General features: G+C 45.3%; 1 protein-coding gene across 2 annotated transcripts in view; it reads right to left on the reverse strand.

The window, feature by feature from the left end:
• The window catches only part of SMYD1 (SET and MYND domain containing 1), a 63,684-nt gene extending 48,990 nt beyond the window's left edge, over positions 1 to 14,694 (reverse strand). For both annotated transcript variants that reach the window (XM_068275194.1, XM_068275185.1), the window contains exons 1-2: positions 14,262 to 14,694; positions 1,899 to 2,075 (exon numbers count right to left, since the gene is read on the reverse strand). In XM_068275194.1, the coding sequence (XP_068131295.1) occupies positions 1,899 to 2,075; positions 14,262 to 14,383 (299 nt within the window). In that variant the 5' untranslated portion in view covers positions 14,384 to 14,694. The remainder of the gene's footprint in view (positions 1 to 1,898; positions 2,076 to 14,261) is intronic.
• Between the last annotated feature and the right edge of the window lie 281 nt (positions 14,695 to 14,975).

Genomic DNA, 14,975 nt, shown 5'->3' on the forward strand with positions numbered 1-14,975 from the left:
AGAGCCGCGTGACCCCGCATCAGGAAGAAGAGCTGCGTGACCCCACATCAGGAAGAAGAGCTGCGTGGCCCCACATCAGGAAGAAGAGCTGCGTGACCCCACATCAGGAAGAAGAGTTGCGTGACCCCGCATCAGGAAGAAGAGCTGCGTGACCCCACATCAGGAAGAAGAGTTGCGTGACCCCGCATCAGGAAGAAGAGCTGCGTGGCCCCGCATCAGGAAGAAGAGCTGCGTGGCCCCGATGTGGAGGGGTGCCGTGCTCAACAACGGGGGTCTGTAGATCGGCGAGATAAGCCTCAGTAGGATTCTGAGGCTTCCCTCTATTAAGGGATGTATGCTGTTTTGATCCCAAGCTTCGGCTCGGGATCACTTTAAGTATGGAGCCCTCTATTTACCACCTAACTGAAGTGGGGGTAACTGAATAAGAACAAAACTCAATCTTTTCAGGCCCATTCACACTAGAAGCACTTTTCTCAGTGTTTTGCGATTGAATAGCTTTTTTAAAATCGCTCCCATTAACTTTCATTAAAATCACGGTAAAAAAGCCGAAAAATTGCTACGATTTTTGCGAATGCAATTGCAAAATCGCAGCGATATTTACCGCAATTTTAACCATTTCAGCCCGTGGGTATTTTTCACCTTATGCATCCGAGTAATGTTCACCTCCCATTCATTCGCCAATAACTTTATCACAAATTATCACAATTAATTGATATATATCTTTTTTTTTCTGCCACCAATTAGGCTTTCTTTGGGTGGTACATTTTGCTAAGAATAATTTTTTTTCTAAATGCAATTTAACAGGAATATTAAGAAAAAAATTGAAAAAATTCATTATTTCTCAGTTTTTTGGCCATTATAGCTTTAAAATAATGTAAAATGTATTTTATTTGCCCCGGTTATTACACCATTTAAATTATGTCCCTATCACAATGTATGGTGCCAATATTTTATTTGGAAATAAAGCTGCATTTTTTCATTTTTGCGTCCATCACTATTTACAACCTTATAATTTAAAAAATGTTCGTAATACACCCTCTTCACATGCATATTAAAAAAGTTCAGACCCTTAGGTAACTATTTATGTTTTTTTTTTATTATTTTAATTTTTTTTTTCATAAAAAAATTTATTTGGGTAATTTTTGGTGTGGGAGGTAAACAGTTAATTGTAAATGTAATCATGTGTGTTTATTTCATAAAAAATTTATGTAGATGTAGTTTTACTATTTGGCCACAAGATGGCCACAGTCAAAAAATAATAATTTTACCCTCGCTTCCAGGAAGCATAAGGAGGATGGGAATCATTTTTTTTTTAATCAGAAAGACGGCGGCTTATGATAAGAAGTCGTCGGTCTTTCTACCGGGGATTTAGATCAATGACTATGTTCCCATTCATTGGTCTCCGGGATAACAGGGGGCAACACGGGAGCGCGCAGGTGCGTGCACGATGGCGCGCGGGAGTGCCCAGCAGTGCAACAGCAGCCGCCTGGACGTGACAATCACATTTAGGCGGCATAAATGGTTAATAAAAATGAATGGGAGCAATTTAAAAAAAAAAAAAAATTTCCCCCTTGTTAAGCAGCTATTAGCTGTTGCTAAAGTGGGCTTATACTTCCATAACTAAAACTAAACTCTTCTCTCTTCTGTTGTCCTTTAAGTCAGATGGGACAAGACAGCTAATAAAGCATTTTTACCACATGCACCTTATTTTTAATACTTTTTTGCACTGTGGGTGCTTAAAAGTTTTTCTATAGATAAGTTGAGAAACAGATAAGGTGAGGTAATTCATGAGAACATTGTTGTGAAGCAGCCCAGCTGTGTCACATGACTCACACACACTGTTATCACATGTACTTGAACGCAATAAATACATTTCTACAAGTGGTAGCAGCACTTACCGAATGTTCTCATTTGGAGCTTTCCCGAGTTTCTTGATGGCGCCACATTCATGCTTGTGATTGGCCCAGGAATCCTTCTGACAAGTGCGGTCACAGTAATGGGCGTATTTGCACTGACCGCACCGCTGGAGCTTCTCCTGCCTCTTGAAGCACGTGTGGCACACGCAGTGTGTGAGGCTGGAAGGACATTTATACACACACATCAAATATACTGCATAGATGGGAACTGCATTTTACATTGTTTATTCACAAAAAGTATTAAAAATGAGCTTCTAATCAATAATACATTGAAACATAATACATTGTTGAGCTTCCATTGTTGAGCTCCCTGGTCTGTGAGCATGGAGTAAACAAGGATCCTTATCTCAGCTAACAACTTCTCACCACATTTAGATGTTCTGTTTCACTTGATGCATCTTAATGACATGTATTTATGCTTGAAAAAAAATCTGTTTACCCTTTTGATGTTGCATGTATATAGCTGTCTGTACCAGCAGCCTGCAAACTAACAGGATGTAAGCCCGACGAAGGCTGCAAGGCCGAAAGCTTGCTTATTTTTATTCATTTTTAGTTAGCCAGCAAATGGTATCATCCTGATTTAAAACTTCTTGCTTCTAGAAAGAGATGAAAGAAACTAGCAGAGCCACATTGTTTTCATGCAGCTGTAGCACAATGACTTCTCTGCATTTCTTGTCTACATCCCCAGCCAATAGATTCTTGGCAGAGGTGGTCCCAGCCAGTCGCCTTGCATGTATACTGGCCTTTACTGATAAGATGGCCAGCAAAGCTGTTTCTTGGGCAGTGCGGGCAGGGCAACCGCCTTGGGCGCAGACTGGCAAGTAAAAGAACGGGGGCACAGGCAGAAGGACATAACCGCTAGGGAGCTGGTGACACGCTGGGCATCCAAATGGAAGAAGAAACATTACCAGCTTGATCACCTTCCTGGACTCCTCCTGGGCTGCCTGCATCCGAAGTCAAGTCATCAACCTCACGTCACCACTGCGTGATGACGCCTAATGTCCTGTAGCGGTACTGCAGGCTGTCAGTGTGCGGCGCCCATGGAGCAGTTGGCTTTCCGGGCTCTTTTCGCCTGTGTGTTTTCCTGGTCCCTGCTTCCTCCTGGATGAGTGGCTGGTCACTAGTAAGTAGGAAGATCTACTTGTGACCTGTGGCTGTGTGACTGTCCCTAAAGAGTAAGGGTTCGCGAGTCCACGGAAGGGGGCGCAATTTTTACACCCTCGCCCCCTGGGTGCAATTTAGCTTAAAAACTACCCTGATGGCCCGTACTGGCCGCCTTGGTCATAGCCTGCTGTCTCAAAGGGTAATGCAAATTTGGGAAACAATGAAGATAAAAAAAAAGTATCAGGTGTTGAACTAGTTACATTTATGCTGGTAGAGCCATAAAACAGGACCCAGGAAGTGGCGCGGAGTGTGAGAGCGGTGGGGAGACGCCGAGACGGACGGACGGCTGAGTGCACGGCGGCCGAACCTGAGCAATGTTGACGTCATTGGAGAGTCCACCGGAGGCCACCGATACGGGGCAGAGCCCGTAAAAACTCATGCTGGATGTTTTATCAAGGAATTTGTAAGTGCAATAAATTTTAGATGTATCTTTTTTAAAACGGTATTGCGCTATGAGCAGTTTTTTATTTGGAGGTATATTAACCCATATCAAAACAAGGAGACAAGGACGGCAGTGAGGTGACATAAAAGGTGGCAGAGGTCGGGGGTGACCCGGGAATAACCCCAAGGCGTCATTAAGGCTGCATTTCCACTTGTGCGGTGGGAATCGTCGCGGGAAAAATTTGCATGAGGATTCAAATTTCGCATGCGGGTCTATGCGAATTTTCATGCGAATTTGCATGGATGACGATGTATGCGAATTTAACCATGGCAGTGCTGGTGTGATTTTCCATTGTTTCTATGCGAATTCGCATACCCAAACCGCATGCGAATTTCCTATTAAATACATTGTATGCGATTCGCATAGCGGTATGCGGTATGCGAATTCTGATGGCTCTGCCATGCAAACTCCTATACAGTTCCTTGGTGTCTAGTGGTTATCCCTTCCCTATATAGTTCCCTGTCTAGTGGCTCCCACCCTCCCCTATACAGTTCCCTAGTGTTTAGTGCTTTCCCCCTTCCTCCCCATATGGCTTCCCTGGTGTTCTAGGGCTTCACCTCCAATATATCTTCTCTGGTGGTCTTGAGTGGGCCAAACATAACACAAAGTGGGGAAACATCTTGAGGGAGAAATCGAATGGCTCTGAGGGCCAGATTTGTCCTGCGGGGGCGGAGTTTGACATGCATGATATAGATGATCTGGTGAGAATTTTGTTTGTTTGTGAAAGTGCAGTTAAACTTTGATGTATACATTATAAGGTGCGCAGGCCAACACTCTGCAGCCACTCTTACACCTTTACAAAGAATGTTTTAGGCCAACACCAATACTCGATCTCTAGTGCGACATTGCAGGGCTGACAGTGTATAGGCGCATTGTTAGCCTGCTATGGGGGGGGGGGCACAGCAGAGCCGCACTGTTTTGACCTCACATGGCTGGTAGGGTGAGTGGGGAGAACAAAGCTTTTACCAGGAAATTGTCTGAATCAAAGTGCCTGGCTGATCATTGCGAGGCATCAGGGCCACTGTATACAGCTAGAGTCTCATGAGAAGCTGTCATTATCTGTCACCTCGGCTTTAGAGACTCCTGTACACATTTTTTCTGTCTCTGGAAAACTTCTTTCTATATCCTGCCCCAAAGACACCTGTCTGCCTTGATGGGATTGGTGAAGGGAAATCTCAACAGCTGTGATAATAAAACAATATAAACCAAACACAAGTTCTAAGCTGCCTACTCTCTATCCAAAGCTAAGAAGTAAAAAAAAAATATACACATTTAGAGTTGTACATTAATGATGGTTTTCTCTGTGTCTGTCGCTCCTGCACAGACTCTCTGCACACTTTCTGGCACTGGTAAGTGGAGTGTGTGGTTTACGTCACCTCAGTGACAGATCGCAGCATTCGTTGAATGTCATGTCTATTTTCTGCTCTGTGAGGAGACCACGGACGGTTGGCCATTTTTAGCTCCCTGTTACACCATCACCACCAGTGAGTGACTTCAGATCTGCATGCAATAAAGTAGAAGTGCTTGTACACAAAGCTGCAATAAACTTAATTAACAAGCTTAATAAACCAATAGCAGTGCAGATGATGATGATGTTTAAAGAGGAGGTAGCTACAGAGACACATCAGAGGGATTCTCATTCGCTGTTTGCACATCACTGAGTCAGGACCGGTTTAAGCCGCATGGGGTCCCCAAGGCAAAGGTAACCTTGGCCCCCCCCCCTCACCACCAAAGTCAGCTCCTGGGACCACCGTTCTGGACCACCACACGTCCACACCCATTAATTTGCAGTAGGCGATGCAAGGGATTGTGGGGGCTGCAGGGCAGACACATGTAGCCTATGCACCCCCTATGAAGCACTTCAATGCTGTGCAGCCAGCCACACATCTCGGGGCCCCGGGAGCAGTGGAGGCAGACCACCTGGACTTCTGGCGGTGCAAGGGGGCCCAGCAGCTGTCGGTAGTAGTAATGTATGGTTGTGAGAGTTGGGCCACAAGGTAGGTTGAGCATCGTAGAATCAACGCCTTTGAGTTGTGCATCAGGAGAAGTCTTCTGAGAGTCCCCGACTGCAAGAAGATCCAATCAGTCAATCCTTAAAGAGAACCTGTAACAAAAAAAAGTTCCCCTGGGGGGTACTCACCTCGGGAGGGGGAAGCCTCAGGGTCCCAATGAGGCTTCCCCCTCCCCTGTAGCTGCAGGCAGTCCAGCTCTGGTTCCCCCCGAAGTGTTCCAGAATCCTCCCTCGACAAGCCTGATAAGCGCTGATTTATTTACCTTTCCCGGCTCCAGCGGGGGCGCTGTTGCGGCTCTCCGCATGGAGATAGGTGAAAATAGCTGATCTCCATTGGGTCCGCCCTACTGCGGAGGTGCAGGAGGCTTGCGTCTGTGCAGTAGAGCGGCCCGTTAGTGTTAGGCTATTTCCGCCTATCTCCGAGTAGAGTTGGGCCGAACGGTTCGCCTGCGAACGGTTCCATGCGAACTTTCGTGGTTCGCGTTCGCGTCCCGCAGGCGAACCTTTGCGGAAGTTCGGTTCGCCCCATAATGCACATGGAGGGTCAACTTTGACCCTCTACATCACAGTCAGCAGGCCCAGTGTAGCCAATTAGGCTACACTAGCCCCTGGAGCCCCACCCCCCTTATATAAGGCAGGCAGCGGCGGCCATTACGGTCACTCGTGTGCCTGCATTAGTGAGAGTAGGGCGAGCTGCTGCAGACTGTCTCTCATAGGGAAAGATTAGTTAGGCTTAGCTTGTTCCTGGCTGCATACCTGTTCTGTGAACCCACCACTGCATACCTGTACTGTGAACCCACCACTGCATACCTGTTCAGTGAACCCACCACTGCATACCTGTTCTGTGAACCCACCACTGCATACCTGTACTGTGAACCCACCACTGCATACCTGTTCAGTGAACCCACCACTGCATACCTGTTCAGTGAACCTGCCACTGCATACCTGTTCTGTGAACCCACCACTGCATACCTGTTCTGTGAACCCACCACTGCATACCTGTTCAGTGAACCCACCACTGCATACCTGTTGTGTTCAGTGAACCTGCCACTGCATACCTGTTCTGTTCAGTGGACCCGCCACTGTATACCTGTTCAGTGAACCCGCCACTGCATACCTGTTGTGTTCAGTGAACCTGCCACTGCATACCTGTTCTGTGAACCCGCTACTGCATACCTGTTCTTGTTCATTGTGGTCAGACCAAATTTGATCAGCTGGACAGTCACTGTTCTGTCATTCAGCTACATCAGCCAGGCGACCATATGGGCTGTAAAGCCACCAAAACCTGCACTCTCGCCATGGTGCGCACCAGTCCAGCACGGCCGTCACTACACAAACAGCTGTTTGCGGTGCGTTACACGGTGAGTTTGGTGCGTCAGTGTGAAGCAGTACCTTAATTACACTCCCTGATTGATGTATACACATGCAAGATGTTTTAAAGCACTTTAGGCCTGTCATTTAGCATTCAATGTGATTTCTGCCCTTAAAACGCTGCTTTGCGTCAAATCCAGATTTTTCCCGGGGACTTTTGGCGTGTATCCCACTCTGCCATGCCCCCCTCCAGGTGTTAGACCCCTTGAAACATCTTTTCCATCACTTTTGTGGCCAGCATAATTTTTTTTTTTCAAAGTTCGCATCCCCATTGAAGTCTATTGCGGTTCGCGAACTTTAACGCGAACCGAACGTTACGCGAAAGTTCGCGAACCCGGTTCGCGAACCTTAAATCGGAGGTTCGGCCCAACTCTATCTCCAAGGTGGAGAACCGATACTGCGCCTGCGCTGGAGCCGGGAAGGTAAATATTTACATCCCCGCTGCTTTATCTCTGCCGCCGTGGGACCGAGGAGGATAAGGGGAAGCCTCAATAGGATCCGGAGGCTTCCCCCACCCGAGGTGAGTACCCCCAGGGGAGGTTTTTTTTTTCGTTGCAGGTTTTCTATAAAGAAAACAACCCTGACTGTTCATTGGAAGCAGCAATACTGAAGCTGAAATACTTTGGACACTGAGGCCCTTATTCAATATGCAGCAAGAAAATACTCAAAATTATTTTGCTGTTACTGTGAATTGAATAGGGGCCAAAATGAGATGGGCAGGATTCACTGGAGAGGACCGATTGAGGGAAAATGGAGGAGGGGACTACAGAGAATGAGATGGATAAATAGTACAATTGAAGCAAGAAACATGAGCAACAAGAGAGGCAGGAGAGGGCCCGGTGTGCGCTGGTCCATGGGGTCAGAAGGAGTTGACTGAATAGCGGCTGAACAACAACAGTAATCCTCCATTACTGAACTCTTATGGGTTGTTGTCGGCTGCTTCTGTCTACCCAATATCCATTCCCTGCTTTATTAGCGTTCATTACACTGAATGTAGTTGATTTTTTTAAGCAAACCTGAAATGAGAAGGATATGGCTGCCATATTTATTTCCATTTAAACAATTAACCTTTCATTGCTGTCCTCTGGTTTAGCCATAGACTCTGTAGATGCCTACAGATCAGGTGCTCTTACAGAAGTCTAACTAGATTAGCCACATCCTTGTTTAAAGAGGATCTGTAATAATAAAAAAAGAGCCCATGGGGGTACTTACCTGGGGAGGGGGTAGCCTCTGGATCAGGGGTGTAGCAACAGGAGGTGCAGAGGTAGCGACCGCATCGGGCCCTTGGGCTAGAGGGGCCCCGAGGGGCCCTCCCTCAACTGCAGTATTAGCTTTCTATTGGACCTCAGCTCATAATAATCACTATAGATACTTTGATTACTGGTAATCATTAACAAACTGCCCCCCATTCCCTTCTTGCACCTCTGACACTGTAGTTGCCATTGGAAGGTTTTGGTGCATCATAACAATTGTTATGTATAGAGTGCTTTGGGGAGGGGGGGGGGAGGCAATATAAAACTTGCATCGGGGCCCACAACTCCTTAGCTACACCACTGCTCTGGATCCTAATGAGGTTTCCCCATCCTCTTCAGTCTCAGCACTGTCAGCACTGTTTACCGACTGTGTTGCAGTAGCACCAGCAATTTTTACCTTCTGCACTCGTGCCCAGGCGCAGTAGCGGCTTTCCGGCAGACACAGCCAAGCCTGAACGGGTCAGCTTTACTGCATGGGTGACTCGCACTTGTGTAGTAGAGCGGGCCGATCAGGCTTTATTTCCACCAGAGCCCATTGGAAAGCTGCTAATGCCCCTGTGCAGGAGCGTAGAAGGTACATATTTACATGTGTCATGTTCAGGGGCTGGCAGCGCTGGATCCCAGAGGGTGAAGAGGATGGTGGAAGCCTCATTAGAAACCAGAGGCTTCCCCCTCCCGAGGTGAGTACACCCCCAGGGGAACCTTTTTTTCATTACAGATCCTCTTTAAGGTGTGTGATCCAGACACAGCTGAAGCCAGAAAGATCAGCAGGACTGCCAGGCAACTGGTATTATTTAAAAAGAAATAAACATGGCAGCCACCCTATCCCTCTCATTTCAGGTGTGCTTTAATATGAATCCTCTGTTAAACCCTGTAATAGAAGTGTTTAAAGTATACCTGAACTGACATGATGAGATAAACTTTGGTACATATAGTACTAGTTCTACTAAGATTTTGTGTGAAGTCCCTTTCTGTTTTCCTGCACTGCAAGTGTTAAAAACCTAGAGCTGTTATCTATGCAAATTATGCACTCAAACAGAAAGTCCATTTAGCCAGATGTCCCAAAAAGTAAATAGAGGGCAAAATACTTTTATCTGACTGAGAAAACAATACTGATAAGATTTTATTGCTGAAAAGTTCAAGGGGTCGTTACTTGTGTTGGTTTTACAACTGAATTAAGCAGATTTTAAATTAGACAGTTATGGTTGCTGTTTAGAATTCAGTCGTAAATATAATTGTCTCTGTGCTGGACTGTAATTGTTCACTGTCTTTATAAAATAAATAAAAATGATTTGTTAAAAAAAAGGAATTCAGTCTTAAAAATTCAGATGTTAAACTGAAAATAAAAATATGAAACTCAATACTATGTCACTAATGTTCTAAAACCTACGAGTTTTGTCTACCATAAGGGTAAGTCCCTGAGGGATCATCTTGTGAGGGCTGGTATAGGTTGCACCAAGACAGGTGTGCAGAGATTGTTGTTCTGTGTGGAATATGGATGTGTATTGGGATGTGACAAGCCCTTTCCAATCTATGAGCTCCATACAGTAACAGGATGACAGACATCAGAAGCCATCGAATTGCTTGCTGTGCTTGGGAAGCCAATAAACATGTGTAATAGTGTCCTGACTCAGATTTAAACATGGGACCCAGTGCTGCAAAACAAGAGTGCTATCCACTAAGCTACGGGAACATGGGGATAACATACAAACTCCAAGCAGCTAGTGCCCTGGCATAGATTTAAACCTGGGACCCTGAGCTGCCAAACAAGAGTGATATCTACTACTCTGCCCAGTATGGAAACATGGAGAAAACATACAAACTCCATGCAGATAGTCCCCACTCCTGGCCCAGATTCCTGGCATTGCAAGGCAAGAGAGCTATCCACTATGCCAGCATGCTGCCCACTATGGAAAATAAACTTAGCAGCCAGTGTAGTGACGTTTCCACACACTGGAGAAGTGCCTTGCAGAATCGTAATAAGAGACAGCAGCTTATCACTTGGCCCCATGACGTATCTTTCATGAGGTTCCAGGCATAGACAGATGCACTTGAGTGATGATGTGCACCCCGCACCTACCCCGATTATGAGTGGATATGATGACGTGCAGCCACACTCCATGCATACGGCTCATGGCAACAGTGACAGGTGACCAGCTAGTGTTACCAACAGCTCTTTCCTGCAGGAGTTGCATTTAAAGAGGAACTCCAGTGAAAATACCCTAATCAAAAAAGTGCTTAAAGGGACTCCGAGCTCAAAAAAAAAAAAATGAAAATGGTACTCACCTTGGGCTTTCTGCAGCCCAGTGTAGGTCGGGAGGTCCCACGACGGTGTCCTGGCTCTTCTCCCAGGTCTTCTCCCAGAGATGGCTGCCCGGCGGCTTCCGGGCAGCTCCAGGCGACACTGGCCCGAGTGTCGGGCTCTCTCTTCTGCATACGTCCTGGCTGACTTCATCACGCCGGCCGCCTCGCGTCATCACGGTGGCCTACGTGACAGTAAAGCGCATGCGCGGTTTAATCGCGCATGTGCCGTACTGTCACGCCAGACGCCGTGATGACGCGAGGCGGCCAGGGTGAAGAAGTCAGAGAAGAGAGAGCCCAACACTCGGGCCAGTGTCGTCTGGAGCCGCCCGGAAGCCGCCGGGCAGCCATCTCTTGGAGAAGACCTGGGAGAAGAGCCAGGATGCCGTCGTGGGACCTCCCGACCTACACTGGGCTGCAGAAAGCCCAAGGTGAGTACCATTTTCATTTTTTTTTTTTTTGAGCTCGGAGTCCCTTTAAGCACTTTTTTTGATTAGGGTATTTTCACTGGAGTTCCTCTTTAAATTTTTTCAATAATTTTGTGTAAATGATTTAGTCATTATTAGGGCCCTTCTCCACTAGCAATCGCTAGCGTTCACGCTGAACGCTAGCGATTGCTGAATCGCAATTACCGGCGATTCCCCGACGTTCGCGGCCGCGATTTTGCTATGCTATTCGATCTAACGGAATAATCGAACTAAATTATATAATTGGGAAAAAAATGAAAAATTGTACCATGTATAGGCACCTTTAGGCCATTGTAAAATCTTTTCTCTCCCTGATTTACATTCTGACATTTATCACATGGCGACATCTTTACTGCTGGTAGGTGATGTCAGTGAAAAGAGATGATGCTTTTTCGGCAGTTGGAAACAGCTGTTATTTCCCCCAATGCAACAAGGCTCCCACAGTGTGATGTCAGCACCCTGGTGCTGACATCACACTGGGGGAGGGGTTTCACCACAATATCAGCCATACACAGCCCCTGATGATCCGTTCGAGAAAAGATAAAGATTTCTCATGGGAAAGGGGGTATCAGCTACTGAATGGGTTGAAGTTCAATGCTTGGTTATGGTTTCTCTTTAAGCATACCGGCTGATATATCAACCATTCATCTGCACCCCTTACTAGCAGCAATCTGACTCCCCCTCCTCTTAGACCCAAAGTAGCCCTTAAGGGACGCTGTAAAGCCTGAGGTACAAGCCACATATGATTCCTAGCCCCGTGTGGGTTACAGAGCATATTTTCTATCTGTGTATAAGCTCCTTGATTGGCTGATAAATCACTTCTGAATTATCTGGTCATGTGTCCCTTAGGCCAGCTGCTTCATACATCCTGTATGTCCAGAGCTTAAAGGACCACTCCAGCAAAAAATGTAAGCCGTTAAAATCTGACAACACCAACAGGTTTTGGACTAGTCCATATCCTCCGCAGAATGGAGCTGCTGATTTTAGGAAAAAAGTCGCCCTGTGTAATACAATGTAAGTATGGAAAGATGGATATCATTTTAAAGGGGAACTGAAGAGAGAGGTATATGGAGGCTGTCATGTTTATTTCCTTTTAAGCAATACCAGTTACCTGGCAGCCCTGCTGATCCTCTGCCTCTAATACTATTAACCATAGCCCCTGAACAAGCATTCAGCAGATCAGGTGTTTCAGTGGTTCAGACTTTAAAGTCTGATCTGACAAGACTAGCTGCATGCTTGTTTCTGGTTTTATTCAGATACTACTGCAGAGAAATAGACCAGCAGGGCTGCCAGGCAACTGGTATTGATTAAAAGGAAATAAACATAACAGCCTCCATATGGCTCTCTCTTCAGTTCCCCTTTAAAGGATACCACAACTGACATGTGGCATAATGAGATAGACATGGGTATGTACAGTGCCTAGCACACAAATAACTATGCTGTGTTCCTTTTTTTCTTTCTCTGCCTGAAAGAGGTAAATATCAGGTATGTAAGTGGCTGACTCAGTCCTGACTCAGACAGGAAGTGACTACAGTGTGACCCTCACCGATAAGAATTTCCCCCTTTTTTATCTCTTTCTTGCTCTCAGAAGCCATTTTCTTCTAGGAAAGTGTTTTATAGTTGGAATTTCTTATCAGTGAAGGTCACACTGTAGTCACTTCCTGTCTGAGTCAGGACTGAGTCAGCCACTTACATGCCTGATATTTACCTCTTTCAGGCAGAGAAAGAAAAAAAGGAACACAGCATAGTTATTTGTGTGCTAGGCACTGTACATACCCATGTCTATCTCATTATGCCACATGTCAGTTGTGGTATCCTTTAAAGCTCTCTTTCTCCTCTTTCTGACGACACCTAAACCACCACCCTACACCTTTTAGTTTTCTCTATTTTCGGGATCGAAATCGCGGACGCGACAATTTCGATCGCGAAAATAGTGAAAACTAAAAGGCTTAGGGTGGCGGTTTATATATAATTGGAAAGAGGAGAAAGAGAGCTTTAAAATGGTATGCATCTTTCCATAGTTTCTGCATTGCTCAGAGTCCCTTTAAATTTGTAAGGTCGGCACAACCATCAGAGGATTGGCTTGATGGGATAGCACTAGTGGCAATGCTTCCACATTTCTCCAACTTTAAGTTTTTCTTTAAAATAAAAAACCTGATAAACTACTGGAATTTACAGAACAGTGGTTCTTAACCTAGTTGCAAGTGCGCAACTCCACAAGTTTCATACATGTCTTTACCGGACCCTTCCTAGTACGAACCCTTCGTAGTTGTAAAAAGATATACTGATTCTTTCTTTCAAATTCAAAACATAGATAAATTATATATATATAATATATATATATAGATAGATAGATAGATAGATAGATAGATAGATAGATAGATAGATAGATAGATAGATAGATTATTAGTGCACAAAACAAACCATGCATCAGTTGCACATAAAATCACTGGCCCTTATTTAACTCATTTTTTTCCTCTTCAGTTTATCTCCTAGGTGATATATTCGCACCTTATCAATAAAATGCATTTTCAGCCTCCAGCAAGCAAGAAAATACAGGTAGTCCCCGACTTACGAACGTCCTGCCGATACGAACGGCATGGAATCTGTGTTTCCATAACAAGTTAAAAAAAAAAAATTTCAAATTGGACTTGTAGTTTTTGAGAAAATCGATTTAAAAAAAATTCAAAGAAAAAATGGCTTTTAAACTTATATAAGCAGGTACAGGAGGCAGAGGTGACACAGAGGGGGACAATGGAGGCACAGGGGAGCACAGAGGAGGTACAGGGCACAGTGTTCAGACTTAAGAACAAATTCAGGTTAAGAACGAACCTACAGTCCCTATCTCGTTCGTTAACCGGGGACTACCTGTACTCAAAATAATTTTGACAGCGCTTTTTCACCTCATTTTTTGGTACTTTTTTTAAATTGCAGAGTGCTGAAAAGTTATTTTAAAACAGATGTTGAAAAATTATCTCTCAGGAGAAAACTCAGGAGAAAAAGTGAATTGAATTAGGGCCATTGTGACAAAAAACAAAACCAATAAAACATGAATGTCATACAGAAACAAAAGTCAATGAATATTTAGTGCACGGAACCGGGACACACACACCTCCGCCGAACCCCGGAGACTGGCTCACCAATCTCCTGAGGTTTGATTGAGCACAGGTTATGAACCACTGTTATAGTATATATTATACGGCGTCTATATGGAATTGCTGGAACGTTTATATCTCAGATTCTCCGACTTGGAGTAGATGGTGGCACAGTGACATTGACCAGAAAGCTATTCCGACAAATGTATCCAACACCGACATAAAACCTGCATAAACTTACTTGTCAAAGACGACGGCAGCATAGGCGGTTTCGGCAAAGATCACGTCCCCAGCCCAGAAGTCCTTGGCGGATTTCAGCCCTCGCCCCTTGCCTTCGGAGTTGAAAACCTCCAAGTTCTCCATTCCTTGCGACTGTCGTGCTCAAGAGTCGGAGGAAACTGAAGGGGGGCCTGACTGATTGTCACAACTTCAGCTCTCAGTCACGTCTGCTATTTCAGCACCTTCGCATAGCAGAAGAGCAGTCCTATAAAAAGGAACGTTGGTCCCCCTCCCTTCTCCCCCCACCACTTGGAGGTGACTGCTGCTGTCTCCCACTAACACTACCAGGCTGCTGCAGGGTCTCCTGCTTGCTTTCCGCAGTGTCCACAGTTGTGTCTGCGCTGCCAAACTGCACAATGCACACCCACAGTGATGGAGTACAACCTTCCATTTACTCTCTGCGAGACAACTTGTCTCTATTTTTAGGAAACAGTTGCTCTCTCCAATCACATCACAACAGCTGAGAGGTGCAGGGAAGCCGCTAATCTGCCACTTGTTCCTCTGCACAATGTTCCCAACTTTTCACAGCGTTCTTCCAAAGTCCTAAAAGTGAAACTCATCTGGAAAATGTAACAAAAAAATCCACAGTTCATTTTCATGTGTCCTGTTTAGTCTGTCTGGATTAGCACATTACAGGAAATAATTCTTTTTTTTTTTTAAAGCATAAATTTAGAAA

This window comes from Hyperolius riggenbachi, chromosome 1 (assembly GCF_040937935.1).
Source record: "Hyperolius riggenbachi isolate aHypRig1 chromosome 1, aHypRig1.pri, whole genome shotgun sequence".
Taxonomy (NCBI): Eukaryota; Metazoa; Chordata; class Amphibia; order Anura; family Hyperoliidae; genus Hyperolius; species Hyperolius riggenbachi.